Source organism: Cervus elaphus, chromosome 5 (assembly GCF_910594005.1).
Source record: "Cervus elaphus chromosome 5, mCerEla1.1, whole genome shotgun sequence".
In the NCBI taxonomy this organism is placed as follows: domain Eukaryota; kingdom Metazoa; phylum Chordata; class Mammalia; order Artiodactyla; family Cervidae; genus Cervus; species Cervus elaphus.
The window spans coordinates 19,842,238-19,861,996 of NC_057819.1; the positions used below are offsets into that span (position 1 = coordinate 19,842,238).

General features: G+C 41.6%; 1 protein-coding gene across 1 annotated transcript in view; it reads left to right on the forward strand.

The window, feature by feature from the left end:
* Positions 1-18,927, forward strand: part of CCDC62 (coiled-coil domain containing 62) — a 37,668-nt gene extending 18,741 nt beyond the window's left edge. Inside the window, exons 9-13 of the mRNA XM_043901970.1 lie at positions 174-899; positions 3,408-3,564; positions 6,567-6,689; positions 17,374-17,467; positions 18,151-18,927. Coding sequence (XP_043757905.1) covers positions 174-899; positions 3,408-3,564; positions 6,567-6,689; positions 17,374-17,427 — 1,060 coding nt within the window. The 3' untranslated portion in view covers positions 17,428-17,467; positions 18,151-18,927. The remainder of the gene's footprint in view (positions 1-173; positions 900-3,407; positions 3,565-6,566; positions 6,690-17,373; positions 17,468-18,150) is intronic.
* Positions 18,928-19,759: the final 832 nt, after the last annotated feature.

The following is a 19,759-nucleotide window of genomic DNA, read 5'->3' on the forward strand; positions in this document are numbered from 1 at the left end:
AGGCTGGGCTAAAATTGGGCTCCGAAGAATATAAAAAGTCTGCCTTCTATTTTCAACTGAGACAAATGGGTCTTATTAGGGTTTAGCTCAACTGATGAGGTTTGAGTGAAATATTTAGAATGACAGTATCAAGTGTATCTTATAACTTCCCGTTTTTTGTAATGCCACCATAGCAGAGACATGTGTTTATCAGACCTTGAAAATAACCACCTAAAAGTCGATTTTAAGAGGGAGAAAAATCAGAAGTCACTGGTTAAGGACCAAAAATTTGAGACCACGTTGGTTCAGCAAACTAGGTCAGACAAGAGCTCTTGTGATGTATGCAAAGAGAAGAAACTACAGGTTAATACTTCATTTGGGGGAAAAAGTGTAATTGCTATCTCATCTCTATTTGCAAAAGACTTAGTGGAGAAACAAAAGTCTTGGTCTCTGGGAGGAAAAATCCAGATTGAACCCGAAAACAAAAGTACATTTTGCAAGATCCACGCAAAATCACACAAAGGGAATGGAATTGGGATTCAGAACGAAGAGAAGCAACCCTCAGAAACATCAACATCTGTATCTGATGATAAATGGCATGATGTCAACGTTTACCTGGGCCTGGCCAGCTGTTCTGATTCAAAACCGCCAGAAAAGCTGGATGTTGACTATCAGGACCACCTGGAAAGGCCTGGAGTCTCCTGTTGCCACAAAAATGAAGCCTGTGTGGATGAAAGCAACATGTGGGAGTCCAAGTGCTGCCACCCGAGTAACTTCATAATCGAAGCGCCAGGCCACATGTCTGACGTGGAGTGGATGAGCATCTTCAAGCCTTCCAAAGTACAGAGGGTCGTGCGCCACAAGTCCGTGTGCACCTGTTCAGAAAGTGCCAGCGGGACCAAGTACAACTCTTCGACAAGGTCAGTCTCCTTTCACCTTTGTAAACACCCAGGGAGCCTGCTTGGTGCAGTGGTTTAGTTGCTAAGTCGTATCCAACTCTTTTGCGCCCCATGGACTGTAGCCCGCCAGGTACCTCTGTCCATGGGATTCTTCTGGCAAGAATACTAGAGCAGGTTGCCATTTCCTCCTCTAGGGGATCTTCCTGACCCAGGGATTGAACCCACGTCTCTGCATTTTCAGGTGGATTCTTTACCGCCGAGCCACCAGGGAAGCCCAGGGAGCCTACTTACTGAGTTTAGAAATAGAAAAGGCCTGCAGGAGCCACTTCATGCCAACTGTGAAATGAAAGCGGTGTTTGCAACAGACATTGCATTTGACACACCGCTTCCTCTTTTCATCACAGCGTAGGCTGTTGAGTTTTTGATTGCACAGAGACTGATTCCAGTGAGAAGTTTGTGCCTAGGACAGCATCTGAGGCAAAGGTTTTGCTTAACAACACAGTCAGTTGTCATGAGCTGAGCAAACATGTTTTATTTTAAAACAAATGGGGAGGTCACTTCACTGAGTAGAATGCTGCTCTGGGGCATTCCTCAGCCTGGATCCTTTTGAATCGATAAGCTGTTTCTTTCATGTCCAGATTACATTCCCTAGACCCCAGATAAGACATTCTCCTGGCCTGCATTGGCTTATTGATACATCCAACTGCTTTGGCCTTTGTGGTCAGTCTACATCTCCCAAACTTTCTTACTTTTCAAAATCATGCAAGAGAAAGAGTATTTGTATTTAACAAGCTGGTAACAGTTATTGGCCTTTTTTTTTTCAGTTTTATTGAGATATAACTGATGTAGAACACTGTCTAAATTTAAGATGTTTGCCATAACGATTTAACTACATCAGGAAATGATGACCACAGTAAGTTTAGTGAATATCCATCATCTTGTATAGATACAAAAGAAAAAAAAAATTATTGTTTCCTTGTGATGAGAACCCTTAGGATTTACCTTCTCAGCAATTTTCTTATATAGCCTACAGCAGTGTGAATTTTATTTAATCCTACTGTATGTGAAATCTCTAGTTCTTTTAACTGTAAGTTTGTGCCTTTTGACCATTTCTATCTGACTGTATTTTTTATTAGTTATTTTATATTTTATTAGTTATTAGCAAATGCTGCTCATCCCACTGTCAGTTGCTGAATTCTGTAGTTAGTTGTGGGGCACTATGCTAACTTCTGCTATTATTAAAGAAAACCTTGCTCTTTGACCTTAAATTATAGAAAAATAAAGTTTCTATATTGAGAGCCTTATCTGAATCATCACATTGACTTTCATAGGACTTTATAGTTAAAAATTCCTTTTTGGAATTTTCATTGTTTGGGTTATCATTTGGCCTGAGTCACATAAAAATCATATACTGATTCTGTCAGTTGCAAAAGTTTTTTTAAAAATTGGTTGTTACACTAAATGTTACCTGTTCATATTTGGTTTTAATAAAAGATTGCCTTAAGTACTCGCAAATCCCAGTAGGGCACAACTTCCTGTTTTTCACTACTGAACAAAAACACGCATATATTAAGGGAAAATTTTGTGTTAGACAGTTTTAAGAGCACAGTGGACATACATTAAATTTAAGGCATGAAAGAAATTCAAAAGCAACTTCAGAGTTTTCTTTCCAGGCCCTTTTGACCTCCCTGGCTTAAAATAATTCAAGTGACTTATTGTTCCGCCAGCAGAGGCACATGCCAAGGCATCGCATGACAAATGCATGATTAAGTAGAAAAGATAATCATGTTTTCCCATTCTTCCTTAGATTATAAGAACTTGTGTGCTCACTTCATCATCTGACCAAAATGTTCTTCACACTTATACCTCCATTCCATTTGACAGCTAGGGGTGTATCTGTGGATGGAGAAGCCATAGCAGCCTGCCCTGACTGATCCAGAAGGTCCGTGGGAGAAGGAGGTTTCCAGGGCCTGTTTCCAGGCTCTGCTTTGAGGCCAGACTTTAATAACTTGCCCAGAAACTTAGCTACATGTGTCTGTTCTCTAATTACTGAGATCCTGTAGAAGAATTAAGGACCCATAATGGTGCCATTCAACTTTCACATAAGAACTTTTAAAAAACTATTAACAAAAATCAATCTCATGCCCAAAACCTAAAATCTACACGTTTAACCTTATACTGTATTAATTTTTTTCCCCTGTCTCTCTTGGATGATCCTATCCCTCAAGCCTCTTCTTTGCTGTTTTTTTCCCAAGGTGTAGAGAGGAGGACAATTCTCTTTTCTGTAGTTACCCTTTAACAAAGAATTTTGTTTTCTTGCTGTGAAGGGTGCACATTAATTTATAATATCCTATATAAATATCCTATTTGAATCGATAACATTCTATTCAAACTTGAGCTTCTTCATCAAAAAAGAAGAATCTCTCTTTTTTTTGTCCTGTTGAGATGCTTTTCAGTATAAGAGTACTGGTGTCATATGTTTGCTATTGTTTCAAGATGCCTGTTTTTGTTTGGTTTTATTATTCACAGTGAGCTGATTGCCATCCAGCAGTCCCACTGTTTGGGTTCTTCAAAATCTGCCTTAAGAGAGGACGAGAAGTTGACAGAGATAGAATCCTCTTTGGATAAAAAGAACTCATCTAAGATTTTGTTAGTCAACAAAGATGCAGCCCTGCCCAGTGAAAAGGTTTGTATTTCGCTTAGAAATACTCAGCTTAGGGACTTCCCTGGTGGTCCAGTGGTTGGGACTTAGCTTTCTGATGCAGGGGGGTGTGGGCTTGATCCCTGGTCAGGGAGCTAAGACCCCACATGCCTCATGGCCAAAAAGCAAAGAACATAAGAAGAATATTGTAACAAATTCAATAAGGACTTTAAATATGGTCCATTTTTTTTTTAAATCTTTAAAGAAAGAAAGAAATATCCAGCTTGTTCAAGCAAGATTTCCCCCCAGGCACTTTTAATTCTCCTGTAACAGTATTGTTAGTGTGCTTAATTTTGGCTGTTTTTCAGGTTTTATTTTAGCTATAGGACTTTACCTGCATTATTGAACTGAAGTCATAGTCACTTCCCTTCTTAAACATACTGTAGGTTAGCTTCAGGCAAAATGTCCCTCAGGCCCCCCAAGTGATTGCTGTATCTATTTTTAGTAAATAGTTTAAACACACAGAAAATGAAGAGTACAAGAAGCAACTGTGTACCTACATTCAGATTTAACATGTTTACATTTTGCTGTATTTGCTTTATTTTTCAAGTGTTAAAGAAATAGAATCTTACAGATAAAGAGTAAACTCCATGTGTCATTCTGCCCCATCCCCCCGCCGCCGCCTGCCCACCACCACCAGTTAACCACTACAGTGAAGTTGTGTCCACATTTGCTTTATGCTTTTATGTTTTTCATAAAAGTGTACATTTAAACATCACATACTGTTACTTTGTTTAAAATGTACATAAGTGTCTTTTGCAATGTGATTTTCCAGCTCTTTTTCCCAGTATTTTGTGACCCTCATCAGTGTTGACATTGTGGACCTAGCCTCTTCATTTTGATGGTTGCTCAATGTGCTGTCCAGGGATTGAATAAACTGTGGTCTGTTTGTTCCACCCCTACATGCAGGCAGTGAGGCTGTTTCTGTGTGGGCGTGTGTTTAGTCGCTCAGTCGTGTCCAACTCTTTTCGACCCCATGGACTATAGCTCGCCAAGCTCCTCTGTCCATGAAATTCTCCAGGCAAGAATACTGGAGTGGGGTGCCATTTCCTACTCCAGGGGATCTTCCCCACCCAGGGATAGAATCCACTTTTCCTGCGTCTCCTGCATTGGCAGGCAAATTCTTTATGACTGAGCCACTAGGGAAGCCCTGAGGTTGTTTCTACACTGTCACTATTGTGGATGAGCCAGTGTCTTTATCATGAACAGGCTCCTGATCACAGCTCTATCATAAAGAAAATTAGTTCAAGTAAACTTAGTCATTTTGGGGGTTATTTTGGGAAGATATCTGGCTTTGAAAGCATCTGATCTGAGTTCAAATCCCCGTTTTGCTTTGTCTTAGCTCAGTGACCTTAATACAGTTATTCAACTTCTTTGAGCCTCAATTTCTTCACCTACAAATATATAATTAAAGCATCACAGTTGGGGCTTCCTTCATAGCTCAGACGATAAAGCATCTGCCTGCAATGCAGGAGACCTGGGTTTGATCCCTGAGTCGGGAAGATCCCCTGCAGAAGGAAATGGCAACCCACTCCAGTATCCTTGCCTGGAAAATCTCCTGGACAGACAAGCCTGGCAGGCTACAGTCCATGGGGTCGCAGAGTCAGACACACCTGAGCGACTAACGCACACACACAGCATCACAGTTCCTTGGTTTCAAGGGGATGTCATAGGGCTTGGCCACTAATGGGCGTTTTGATGAGTGTTGGTTCTCTTTGTTATGAATTGACGGTACCAAGTGTTGACTAGAATCAGGAGCATCTGGACCGTTCATTCACTGATGGCGGGAATGTAAATGGCAGAGCCACTTTGGAAAACACTTGGGTACTTTCTATTAAAAAACTGCTTAAAAAAAAAGTTAAATATATACCTACCATATGACCCAGCTCTTCTACTCCTGGAGAAATGGAAACATATGTCCACATAAATATTCAAGCAGCTTTATTTTCACTAGTTAAAAAAACCTGGGAACAACCTGAGTATGCTATGGAGGTGAATAGATAGACAGTGGTTTATCTATACAATAGAGTACTTCTCAGCAATAAAAAGGAAGGAACTATTTATACACATACAGCATGGGTGTACCCCAAGATAATTATGCTGAGATAAGAAGCCAGACAGACAAAAGTATGTAATGCATTTATATAAAGTTCTAGAAAATGCAAACTAATCTCCTGAGAGAGAAAGCAGATCAGTAGTTGTCTGGAAATGGGAAGGAGGGACTCTGAGAGGCAAGAATTCCCCAGGGACACAGGCATGATAAATGTGACCTGTATTCATCATGGGAATGATTTCATGGGTGTGTACACGTGCCAGAACTCACCAGATGTTCACTGAATTGTATAGTTAATTGTATGTTCACTGTGGAAAACTCACAGGTTGTACACAGGTTATATACTGTGAAAAACTTTTTACACAAAGTAGAAAATTAAACAAGAATGAACAAACTAAGGTGTATTTCCCCATATTTTTAAAAGCTAACAGAGGACTTCCCTGGCGGTTCAGTGGTTAAGACTCTGTGCTTCCGATGCAAAGGACCTAGGTTCGATCCCTGATCAGGGAACTAAGATCCTACATGCTCCATGGTATGACCAAAAAATAATAAATTAGACAATTTAAAAGCTAGCAAGCCTTCAGTGTTACAGTTGCATTTTGTAAGTGTTTTGACTTGGTAATTACAGCCTTGACAAGTTGATTTAAGAGAGGTAAACAACACCTACGATTCTTTTATCACATGGGTGTTACTTAATTAGTTGTGTAGTAAGTTCTGTTGAAGTCAAATTACCTAGTCAAATAGGTTTTAAGAAAGAACTGAAATTTGGTTCTTTTAGTATTTAGTGTTCTGCTTTGGGATGTAACAAACACCTAAAGTGAAAGAGCGAGTCATGAATAGTTGACGTTTGTGTCTGTTAGATTGTTCTTGTAGACATAAACGCTGGAACGTGTTTCTTGATTTCATCAGTGCTTGAATTGTGTTGTGTTCCCAGGATGATTTTTCCCCCACGAGTAAGCTGCAGCGTTTGCTGGCAGAATCCCGTCAGATGGTCACGGACCTGGAGCTGAGCACCCTGCTTCCCATCAGCTCTGAGAATCTCAGCGCCAGCAAAAGCGTACGTGCTTCCTTTTCTTTTGACCCCCCTGTAGTATCAACATTTTCCGTCATTGTGTGCCAGCATCACTTTCTGTTAGAATGACAGTGTCTTCATGTCGGGGGGAAGGGGTTAGCAGCCTGGGTTTAAGGAGGAACAGAATGTTGCCACAGATGTCACCACACCCAGACTTCCTCTTTCCAATTACCTGGGCACATGCACGTACATTCTGGGGGATTTTTAAAAGACATTTTATTATAGAAAATTTCAGGTACAGAAGTAGAAAGAATACTTCTAATCCCAGAGTTTCAGTAACCATCAGCTTTCTGCTGCCTTTGTTTCATCTTCCCCTATCCATCCCTGTTTTTTCCTGAAACATTTTAAAGCAAACCCTAGACATAATGTCAGGTTTCCCTGGCAGCTCAGTGGTAAAGAATCTGCCTGCCAATGCAGGAGATGCAAGAGACATCTTGCATCTAACATTCGATCCCTGGGTCGGGAAGATCCCCTGGAGTAGGAGATGGCAAGCCACTCTAGTATTCTTGCCTGGAAAATCCCATGGACAGAGGAGCCTGGTGGGTAGCTACAATCCGTGGGGTCACACAGAGTTGAACATGACTTAGCAAAAACAACAACAGACATCATGTCTTTTCACTCATATGTACTTCATTCTGTGGCTCTAACAGATAAGGACTTTTATCACACCCAGCCAAATTCACAGTAACTTCTTAGTATTGTCTAATGACTACTACACCACCTTAAGTTCTCCCCGTTTGTCTCAAAAGTATCTTTTTACTATTTGTTCAAATTAATACTCAACCAAGATCCATATTTTGCATTTGAATGAATCCCTAACGTCTCTCTTCGTCACTAACAGTTCCTTCTCCTTCCTTCCCTCCTTCTCTCCTTCCTTCCTCCTCTCTTCTTTCTGTTGTGTTTCGTTTTTTTTGTGTGTGTGTGTGTGTTTCGTTTTTTAAAAAATATTTATTTGTTTGACTGTGCTGGGTCTTAGTTGCAGCACGTGGGATCTTATTAGTTCCCCAACCAGAGATTAAACCTGGGCCCCCTCCATTGAGTGTAAAGTCTTAGCCATTAGACCACTAGAGAAGTCCCTTCTTTCTTTGTCTTTTGATGCCACTTATTTGTGGGAGAAGCACTGGGTCATGGTCCTGTAGATTTGCCCAGGGACTGAGATAGGCTTGATGACTCCGTCCTCACTGTTGCGTCACACATACCTCTAACCTCCAAATTCCTGTAAGCTAGTATTTCTATCTTGTGACTTGTTTAGACTTGGGTCAGTTTGGGTTCTCTTTGTTTTGGCGCTATGCCTTCGTGGGTGACACCTAGTCTGCTGCCTAGTGCATCATATCAGCAGGATCCTCATGTCCCGTTGCCCCACTTTTGGATGTCAGACTTAACGGGGAGGTTGTCAGCCTGAGGTTTTTTATTATAGAGTTTCCCTAAAGTTCACTTAGTGACTTTAGTGTTTCTTGATTGTTATGCTTTAGATCTGTTGTATTATTAGGAATTGCAAAATAGTCATTTTCTAAATCTATCAGTCTTTGGGGAGTCTGTCACACATTAATTCTAACTGCTTTCTCCGAGCACAGGAACGTTGCAATAGCAGTGATATGTTGCTTTGTAGATTTTATAGCCTGACATAAATAGTGAAAAGAACATTGAACTTGAAATCAGGACACTTGAGTCCCAGTTTCCCAATCTGTAAAATACAAGCTTGAGATGGGTGCTATAAGATTCCAGGTCCTTTAGTTGGATGTGCTGTGGACATAGATCAAGATACTTGAAAGCCATTGAGTTAAACATTTTTGTATCCTTGACCAAATAAAATTAAAAAGGTCTGCAAGACATTGAAATACCATTTGTTAAAAAAATTTTTTAATTTATTTTTGGCTGCACTGTGTCTTAGTTGCAGCAGGCAGGATCTTTGCTGTAGCAGACGGGATCTTTCATTTCAGCGCACCGGCTTCTCTCTAGTTGTGGCATGAAGGCTTAGGTGCCCTTCTGTCTGTGGGATTTTAGTTCCCCGACCAGGGACGGAAGCTGTGCCCCTTCATTGGGAGGTAGATTGTTTTTTTTAACTTTTTTACTTTGTATTGGGGTACAGCTGGTTAACAATGTTGTGATAATTTGAGGTGAACAGGGAAGGGACTCAGTCATACATACACATGTATCCATTTTCCCCAAACTCCCCTCCCATTCAGACTATGGAAGGTGGATTCTTACCACTGGACCACTAGGGAAATCCCTGAAATACCTCTTTTTTTTTTAATCACTTATTTATTTATTTATTTATTTATGGCTGCGCTGGGTCTTCACTGCTGCACGTGGGGCTTTCTCTAGTTTTGGTGAGCGGGGGCTCCTCGTCGCAGTGGTTTCTCTTGTTGCAGAGCACAAGCCCTATGCACAGGCTCAGTAGCTGCACTGCACGAGCTTGGTTGCTCTGCAGCATGTGGGATCTCCTGCACTGGTAGGCAGATTCTTTACCACTGAGCCACCACGAAAGCCCGTAATGCCTACATGCAGGCATGCATGTGTGCGAAGTTGCTTTAGTCGTGTCCAACTGTTTGCAACTCACTGGACTATAGCCCACCAGGCTCCTCTGCCCATGAGATTCTTCAGACAAGAATGTTGGAAGGTTGCCATTCCCTTCTCCAGGGGATCTTCCCAACCCTGGGATCGAACCCACATCTCTTATGTCTCCTGCATTGGCAGGCGGGTTCTTTACCACTAGTGCCACCTGGGAAATGCTAGACTCAGTGGTAAAGAATCCACCTGCCGAGCAAGAGACATGGGTTCAATCCCTGGGTTGGGAAGATCCCCTGGAGGAGGAAATGGCAACCAACTCCAGCTCCCCTGCCTGGGAAATCCCATGGACAGAGGATCCTGGCGGGCTACAGTCCATGGGGTCAGAAAAGAATTGGAACTGACTTAGCGACTGAACAACCACCACCAACATCCCTCTCAAGATATAGAACATCTCCATCACCCCAGAAAGTTCCCTCATGGTCTTTGGAGGGAATCTTTCCCTCCCTCCACCCCAGGCAACTACTGATTTGACTTTTATCATTAGAGAATAGTTTTGCCTGTTCTAGAACTTCGTATAAATGCAGTGATACAGGTTGTACTATTATTTTATGACCAACCTAGACAGCATATTCGGAGAAGGCAATGGCACCCCACTCCAGTACTCTTGCCTGGAAAATCCCACGGATGGAGGAGCCTGGTGGGCTGCAGTCCATGGGGTCGCTACGAGTCGGACACAACTGAGCGACTTCACTTTCACTTTTCACTTTCATGCATTGGAGAAGGAAATGGCAACCCACTCCAGTGTTCTTGCCTGGAGAATCCCAGGGACGGGGGAGCCTGGTGGGCTGCCGTCTATGGGGTCACACAGAGTCGGACACAACTGAAGGGACTTAGCAGCAGCAGCAGCATCAGACAGCATGTTAAAAAGCAGAGACATTACCTTACCAACAAAGGTCCGTCTAGTCAAAGCTATGGTTTTTCCAGGAGTCATGTATGGATGTGAGAGTTGAACTATAAAGAAAGCCGAGCACCGAAGAATTGATGCTTTTAAATTGTGGTGTTACAGAAAAGACTCTTGAGAGTCCCTTGGACTGCAAGGAGATCCAAGCAGTCCATCCTAAAGGAAATCAGTTCTGAACATTCATTGGAAGGACTGATGCCGAAGCTGAAACTCCAATACTTGTGGCCACCTGATGTGAAGAACTGACTCATTGGAAAAGGTCCCTGATGCTGGGAAAGATTGAAGTTGGGAAGAGAAGGGGATGACACAGGATGAGATGGTTGGATGGCATCACCGACTCAATGGACGTGAGTTTGAGCAAGCTCCGGGAGTTGGTGATGGACAGGGAGGCCTGGCATGCTGCAGTCCATGGGGTCGAAAGGAGTTGGACAGGACTAAGCAACCGAAGTAACTGACTGACTGACAGGTTGTACTCCTTATCTAGCTTCTTTCAGTATAATTATTTTGAGATTCATACATGTTGCTGTTTATCAGTATTTCACTCTTTTTTTATTGCTGATTAGCATTCCATTGTATGAAAAGACCACAGTTTGTTTGTTTGCCTGTTGATGGGCTATCTGGGTTGTTTTCAGTTTTGGACTATCATAAGTAAAGCTGTGAACATTTCACACACACAAGCCTTTTTTTAAATGGACATATCTCTTCATTTCTCTAAGGGTAAATACCTGGAAGTAGAATTGCTAGTTATAGCATTTAAATTTTTAATAAACTGCCAAGTCATTTTTCAGAGTGGTTGGTACCATTTTACGTCCCTCCCAGCCCTGTATGAAAGACCTAGGTTCTCCACAGCCTCACACAACTGTGATTTTTTTTTTAAATTATGGCTGCACTGGGTCTTCATTGCTGCTCATGGGCTTTCTCTAGTTGTGGTGAGTAGGGGGCTAACCTCTCTGTTTGTGGGGTGCTGGCTTATTGCGGTGGTTTCTCTTGTTGCAGAGCAGAGGCTCTTGTGTACTGGCTCAGTAGTTGAGGCTCAGTAGTAGTTCCTCCATAGCATATGGAGTCCTCCCGGACCCAGCAATCAAATCGTTGTCCCCTGCTTTGGAAGGCAGAGTGTTAACCACTGGACCACCAGGGAGTCCCTGGCCTCAGTTTTGTCAGTCCGTTTGATTTTAGCCATTCTACTATATTTGACATAGCATCTCACTGCCATTGACTAGTTTTCATTTTCTTGATAACCTAACGACAGGCATCTTCATGTGCTCGTTGGCCCTTCAGGTGTCTTCCCCTTCTCCTATGTACTCTGCTTTCCCAGCATCTCTAGAATCGGTGAATCAGTTCAGTTCATTTAAGTCGCTCAGTCGTGTCCAACTCTTTGTGACCCCATGAACCACAGCACGCCAGGCCTCCCTGTCCATCACCAACTCCTGGAGTCTACTCAAACTCATGTCCATCGAGTCGGTGATGCCATCCAGCCATCTCATCCTCTGTCATCCCCTTCTCTTCCTGCCCCCAATTCCTCCCAGCAGCAGGGTCTTTTCCAGTGAGTCAACTCTTCGCATGAGGTGGCCAAAGTATTGGAGTTTCAGCTTCAGCATCAGTCCTTCCAATGAACACCCAGGACTGAGCTCCTTTAGGATGGACTGGTTGGATCTCCTTGCAGTCCAAGGGACTCTCAAGAGTCTTCTCCAGCACCATAGTTCAAAAGCATCAATTCTTCGGCGCTCAGCTTTCTTCACAGTCGAACTCTCACATCCATACATGACCACTAGAAAAACCATAGCCTTGACTAGACGGCCCTTTGTTGGCAAAGTGATGTCTCTGCTTTTCAATATGCTATCTAGGTTGGTCATAACTTTCCTTCCAAGGAGTAAGAGTCTTTTAATTTCATGGCTGCACTCACCATCTGCAGTGATTTTGGAGCCCCAAAAAAATAAGGTCTGACACTGTTTACAATGTTTCCTCATCTATTTCCCATGAAGTGATGGGACCAGATGCCATGATCTTAGTTTTCTGAATGTTGAGCTTTAAGCCAACTTTTTCACTCTCCTCTTCCAATTTCATCAAGAGGCTCTTTAGTTCTTCTTCACTTTCTGCCATAAGGGTGGTGTCATCTGCATGTCTGAAGTTATTGATATTTCTCCCGGCAATCTTGATTCCAGCTTGTGCTTCCTCCAGCCCAGTGTTTCTCATGATGTACTCTGCATATAAGTTAAATAAGCAGGGTGACAATATACTTTGTTGACGTACTCCTTTTCCGATTTGGAGCCAGTCTGTTATTCCATGTCCAGTTCTAACTGTTGCTTCCTGACCTACATACAGATTTCTCAGGAGGCAGGTCAGGTGGTCTGGTATTCCCATCTCTTGAAGAATTTTCCACAGTTTATTGTGATCCACACAGTCAAAGACTTTGGCATAGTCAATAAAGCAGAAGTAGATGTTTTTCTGGAACTCTCTTGCTTTTTCGATGATCCAGCGGATGTTGGCAATTTGATCTCTGGTTCCTTTGCCTTTTCTAAAACCAGCTTGAACATCTGGAAGTTCATGGTTCACATATTGCTGAAGCCTGGTTTGGAGAATTTTAAGCATTACTTTACTAGCGTGTGAGATGAGTGCAGTTGTGTGGTAGTTTGAGCATTCTTTGGCATTGCCTTTCTTTGGGATTGGAATGAAAACTGACCTTTTCCAGTCCTGTGGCCACTGCTGAGTTTTCCAAATTTGCTGGCATATTGAGTGCAGCACTTTCATAGCATCATCTTTCAGGATTTGAAATAGCTCAACTGGCATTCCATCACCTCCACTAGAATCAGTGAATAATACATTGGAAAATATATGACATCTGAAGGCAGTATTTTTGCCAACTAAATGATTATCTGATTCTAGCTGTGGGCTGTTAAGCAAGAGATTTAATCACTTTCCCTCTCCTGTGAAAGGAATGTTGCGATGAGATCGCTCTTCTGGATCTTTCCAGCTCAAAAATTCTTTTAAACCAAGTTTTCAGTAACCGTTTCACTAACCTGAAGTGTCTTTAAGTCCTTTGCCCATTTTAAATATGAGTTGTTGGTATTTCCTAGGAAGATTTTTTTTCTTGACAAAATCTTTGCAGCATCAGTGAAGTTGTTTACTTACATTGGGATAGAACATTTTTAAGTATTAGTGAGAGTTTTTAAAGTTTTTAACAGCATTTATTGAGGTATAGTTCACCTATCCACAACCTTCCCCCATGTAGAAGTGTACAATTCACTGGTTTAGTATATTTACAAAGTTGTGCAACCGTCACCATGATCCAGCTTTAGAACATTTTCATCATTCCAGAAGAACCTTGCACCCACTGGCAGTTACTCCCCATTTTACTTCCCCTCTGCTTCAGGCTGATGTTCATCTACTTTCTGTCCTCGCGGATTTGTTGGGCAGAGATTTTTCATCAGGGTTTGTTGAATAGAATTTAGAAGATCCTAAATTTTCATGGGGGGAGTAAAAATTACACATCAGGTTATTTTTGTGAATCTCTAATTGAAATAGAGCACTTCCTTCAGTTATGAATATAGGAAACAAGCCATCATCGTACCTGCTACTTAAGATTTTGTCATTTGTAGAAATAACAAATAATTCCTACCACATTGCAGTTATTACTGGTATCTTGAAATATCATTTACACTAAGTACTGTGTCAGAATTACAGACCATTAGGCCTGCTGCTAGACTTTATTATTTAATGCACTAATAAAGAAGGCTATATACTATTGTATCACAATCTTATTTAGTATTTTGATAACCACAGCTACAGCTGCCATAATGCAACGTATGGGTTCCTAACAATCACCACACAACGCAAAACTGCACAACAAAAACCTTACAGTTTATGGGGAAAATGGGATTTGGAGCAGAGCCTCAAAACCTTTATCAGTGACACTCTTTAAAAGGACACTTTAAAGGTCATTTAAATGGTAGGACAGCTTTATGCATGTTAAAGAGTTAAGAAACACACAAATATTGCCATAAATGTGGCACTTTACCCTGAAAAAGCCCTGAAGTTTGCAGGTAGAATTGGGTGTCGGAGAGGTTGCAGTCTGTGACTCACTGGAAAGTGGTAGCAGTAGGTGTGGCTGTGTTTCGTGACACCCCCAGGGCGAGAGCTGGTAGATGCTGGAGGGGTCTGGAGGTGGGGGTGGGTGTATTCCTACATGACCCAGCCCAGTTCACCTAGGGTTTCTTGTGGACAAAAATTGTGCATTAACAAACACAGACAACTCTGGTCATTCTTGAATATATCAGATGAGCTGGAACAAATTTGTGTTTTCAAAACAAGTGTCATAGCAGAACCGACTATACTTCAGAATCATCCTTCTGACAGCTTCTACTCACCCTCATGGCCTCAGGTTCTTCTCTTAACCTCCTCTTTGGGGTTTCGTGTTAATTCCTAAGATGTAAGCAGGAGCGGGTCCCTCACTTTTGTCCTCATAGCACCGCTGGGGTGTGTGTGTGTGTGTGTGTGTGTGTCAGAGTGCGTGTGCGTGCATGTGTCAGAGTGCGTGTGCGTGCGTGTGTGTGTGTGTCAGAGTGCGTGTGCGTGTGTGTGAGAGTGCGTGTGTGTGTGTGTGAGAGTGCGTGTGCGTGTCAGAGTGCATGTGTGTGTGTGTGTGTGTGTCAGAGTGCGTGTCTCAGCACATGACAGCTGGGAACATCCATGGACCTCTGCTCCCGCTTTAGCACCTTTAGGAGCCTCCATCACTCATCCTAGCCCCAACCCCCCGGTGTAGCACAGGCCATACCTGCTACAGAGTATGCCTGGTAAATACTGTGAATGGAGCTGATAGGAGAGTTCAGGAAGAATGCAGAAGGGTGACCACAGGTATAGACGGAAAAAATGCTACAGCTATTCAAGTTTGGTGAAAACTTGGTTTAAGAGAATTTTTGAGCTGGCAAGATCCAGAAGAGAGATCTCATCACATCCACTCCTTTTACAGGATAGGGAAAGTGATTAAATCTCTTGCTTAACATCCCACAGCTAGAATCAGATAATCATTTAGTTGGCAAAAATACTGCTTTCAGATGTAATATATTTTCCAGTGGATTATTCACTGATTCTAGAGATGTTGGGAAAGCAAAATTTAACTAACAGAAATCTACTTGGCAATACACTTTGCAAATTCTGCCCCTCTGGTCCTTTGAGTGGAGTATTGCTGGTTACAGAAAAAGTAAATAATTTTGTAAAATATTCTTAATTTTTGCAGCAAGGAAGCGGGATAAGTTCTGAACAGCCTGTCAGCTTCCCCAGGATTTTGCCATCTGTCACGAAAGACAAGGGTCTTAATTGAAAGCCTGTCCCTGAAATAGGCACTCTCACATTGCTGGGGAAGCACGAAGTGCTTCCGTCCTTCTGGCAAGGAACCCGTCGATGTTGTCTAAAACTTGCCCTGGCAGCATCACTTTGGGACTGTCTCGTTCACATAGAGCTGTGTGTATGTAAAATGGTATATGGACAAGTTTTCATGGAAGCCTTGCTTTATTTTTATATTATTATTTTAAAAATATTTATTTTTACTTATTCATTTATTTGGCTGCACTGGGCCTTAGTTGTGGCACACGAACTCTTAGTTGCAGCATGTGGGATCTAGATTCCCTGATGAGGGATTGAACCCAGGCCCCCTGCATTGGGAGTGTGGAGTCTTAGCCACTGGACCCGCAGGGAAGTCCCATGGCAGCATTGCTTTATAACAGCCAAAGTTAGGAACTGATCTAAGTGTCCAGCAAGAAGGAGCTGAATGAATAGCTGTGGCCTGTCCACCTGATGGCATATTACCCTGAGACAGAATAGGAAGGTCCTAGGTGTGGAGATGTTTCCAGGATGTTCAGGTCAGTTGCTCAGTCCTGTCTGACTCTCTGCAACCCCATGGACTGTAGCACGCCAGACTTCCCTGTCCATCACCAACTCTGAGAGCTTGCTCAAACTCATGTCCATCGAGTCAGTGATGCCATCCAACCATCTTGTCCTCTGTCATCCCCTTCTCCTCCTGCCTTCAATCTTCCCCAGCATCAGGGTCTTTTTCAGGATGTACTAGTGAGTGAAAGGAAACAGGATCCTGAAAGGTTCATGTGGTATTCTACATAAGAGGCGGGAACAGGAATCTGTCTATCTACGTATATATATTCAAACTATGCTCTTTAAAAAACATTAATTTAAAAATAGAGGAAAAAAAGGAATGACTGAGACAGCACAGCTGCCACACCATCAGCAGCAGGCCTCCTGTGGGGTGGGGTGGGTTTCAGTTTCAGCCTGAAACTGAAGTTGGAGTTTTGACCCGAACACAGGACTGTCTCTTCATCAGTAGTTGGCAGCTGTTGGGATTACCTGTCAAGGTTCTTAACCTTGTCTGTGGCAGGCTGGTAAAGCCTATGGATTCCTTTTAGAATCATCTTTTTTTATTTTATTTTAGTATCACTTTTAAAAATTCATTTATTTATTTTTGGCTGTGCCTCGAGGTATGGAAGTATGGAGTCTTAACCACTGAACCACCAGGGAAGTCCCCTCTAGAATAATGAAGAAAAATACATCATATTGTCAAATACATAGGAAGGCTATCCCAGTAGAGAAGAAAGCAGCGTGATTAAGAGCCCAGGGGTCTGGAAGCACCCAGAAGAATCCTAACATGGCTCAAAGGTTGGCCCTGTGGGAAGATGAGGCGGCTGAGCAAGCCCAGGTTCACCACTGGAGTCTACCAGTTTCTTTCCAAGTATCCTCCTCATCTTCTTTCCTTCTTTTTTAATATCTCCCCAAAACCTAACCATGCTACGCCTTCAGTAGGCACTGTGCTGAATTAAAGCATTGCTCAGAGTTGTGGAGTCTTCTTGATGACCCTTGTCCTCACTGCAGGCTCACCGCAGAGTCTATATTAAGGCTGACAGAGAGCCAGTTATATTTGGGCGTTAGCTGACTCCCAGGGTTTAGCCATAACACGCATACGGTAAAGCAAATAGAACATTCCAACTACAGGCTTAGAGACAGAGGGGCCCCACACATGAGCAGGAAATCAGTCCATCTTTGTTGGCTGGCTAGATGATGGTTGTATGAAATTGCTTCATTGTATTTCATTAATTCCCTAAGATCTTTTAAAGGCATTTTTGCTGTATTTGTGTATTGTCCTCCTAAGTATTTTCTTGTTCCATCCTGGGTACTCATTTGGGAGTTGTTTTGTAGAATATGGAAGTCTCAGAAGAGTCAGCTGAAAAAAATACCCCTCTCAGTAACTGAAGAAAACAAAAGTCAACCTCAGTGTTCATCGTGATCATGGGTAAGTCACCTTTCCTTATCTCACCTTATATTTATATTTAATAAGTAACTTGGGAACATTGATAATCTAGAAGCACGGCAATGAGTTTGACCTGTAGTCCTTTCTCTTTGCCTGACCTATTTATATATACCTTCTAAATTTAATCAGAGTCAAATGTCAGTTACTTATAAGAAAAATGCAGATCAAAAAGTTCTTGTTCTCAATACCTAGAATTTTAAGCCTAAAGAAGTGAATGCATATAGCTTTCAAACTCCCATGTCAGCATTTCATCCGAATGTCTGGAAATAAGTCTTTCCATAGGGTTTCGAGTCTTCTAAAAAAGGCTTATTGACCCAGGAAGCACTTTCTTGATTTGTGTTTTCTTCTATCGAACCTTCATTTCCTATGCCAAGTTTCTTTAGAAGCCAGTTTGATAAGTTAAAATATAAAATCATCTCAGTTGTTTTCCACTTAAGCATTAAGAACATTTTTTAGGATTGTGAACGCACCAAGCATAAGCAGCCCTCTCTCCCTGTCTTCTTTCTCTTTGCTGAGAAGCCTTCATATTTATAATAGTTTGCATGACCTTATGTTGTTGAGAATCAAGACTGTATAGTTCATTTTTTTTTAGAAGCTAGGAGCTTATCGCACACCATCTAGTGCTCATTGATTTTGATTTGATTAACTCTGTTTCCTTCCCACAGAAGCTGATTTCTCATCCATGTGGAAGGCAGGAAGCAGACATCCATACCTAATACTTAGCCTTGAAAACAAAAAAAGGACAGTAATCCTTTGTAAGCAACATCTAATACCAAAGGGGAGCTGAAACCGAAAGTTAATTTTTAAACATGTGTATCTTGTTTGTCTTCAGGTTAGCCATTTTCATGTGGAAGACATATTTTTCATGTGTAAGAAATGAGACCTAATTGTATATTGTATGTAATATGCCAACTTGGAATTTATGCTAAGAGAGAAAAAGCCTTCTCTATAAAGATGCTGACTCTGGTTAAATACTCCAGAATCTCTTTGAAAGTGTGAACATCAAATGGAGAATCCATGCATAAAAAAATGCTGTTTTAGCCATCTGATTTTTTAAACCTGTGCATACATTTACATTATAGCCAGTAGCTTATCAGCGTCAGCTCCAAATATATGAGAAATAGTATTCCCTTGTAGTTTTGCTGTGTAAATAGCCATAAAGTAATATGATATAAAACCTTTCTAACTGCAAACTATCTCTTGGGTTACTGACAGTTGAGGCTCCTTCTGTCCCAAAAGCTGAGCAGAGCTCCCTCTTGTCTGGATCAGTTGTAGTCCCATCAACTTATACAAACCAAAGCTCGCTGGAAGATCAAGTTTTATATGCATTTTTTTTAATCCTTGAAGACTGAAACTTCTGTTTTAACCTGTAAAGTAATTTAATTTTTTAAAGAATATAATGATCAGCTTCAGTCAATAAAAAATATTTTTAATAATAAAAATAGTTTTTTGGGATTTCTTTTTCTGACACAGGAGCGAAATAAGGAAGGTTACTCTCTTGAAACCAAACCTGGCAAGTTAATTTCCTGAGGAATGGGAATGTCGTTTTTTAAAGCATTGCCGATATCAAAGTTCTGTTGTGCTGTATCAATGACCCTTTGTTAAAAGGTTTCAGTGCTACTTCAGAGATGATTTTCATGAGAGTGGAGGAGCCACCCCATTTAGCCTTTTTAATGAGGGTGCTGAAAAGAGAAATTGGGTGAAGTTTGGCTATGTTCTTTATAAATGCTTGCTTTTTCCCCCAGGCTAGGCTGGTTTATACAGGGCAAAACTGAGAAAGGTACTGTGTATAGTCGATTGTGAACCATTGCCTCCAAGTTAGAAACCCAAAATGTCCCTGGAGAGGCCGACTTTCTGTCTGAGAAGCAAAATATTAAATTTTCTCCTTCTCTTCATGATAGGTTCACGGCTGCACGTCAACTTACTTAAGTGAAAAGAGAGAACACTGATGAGATGCTAAGAACAATTTCAGGGACCTGAAAGATTTGAGAAAAGTCCAGTTGTTTTGTAACTAAAAGTCTTTTAGCTCATAGAGTTATAATATCTACCCATACCTATTCTTACCCATCCACATTCTTGTGTATTACAGTACCTGCCTTTCAAAAATGGAAACCTTAGTATTATCAATTTCTCTCTCTCAACCCTAGTTATTTAAGTCCATTAGCAATTTCTGTGAAAGAGAGGCAGCCTTTGGTTACAAGATAAAACTAGATTTCAGCCTTTATATTTTGTCATCAACATTTTTCATCTTGAGAGGGGAATTCCCTGGCAGTC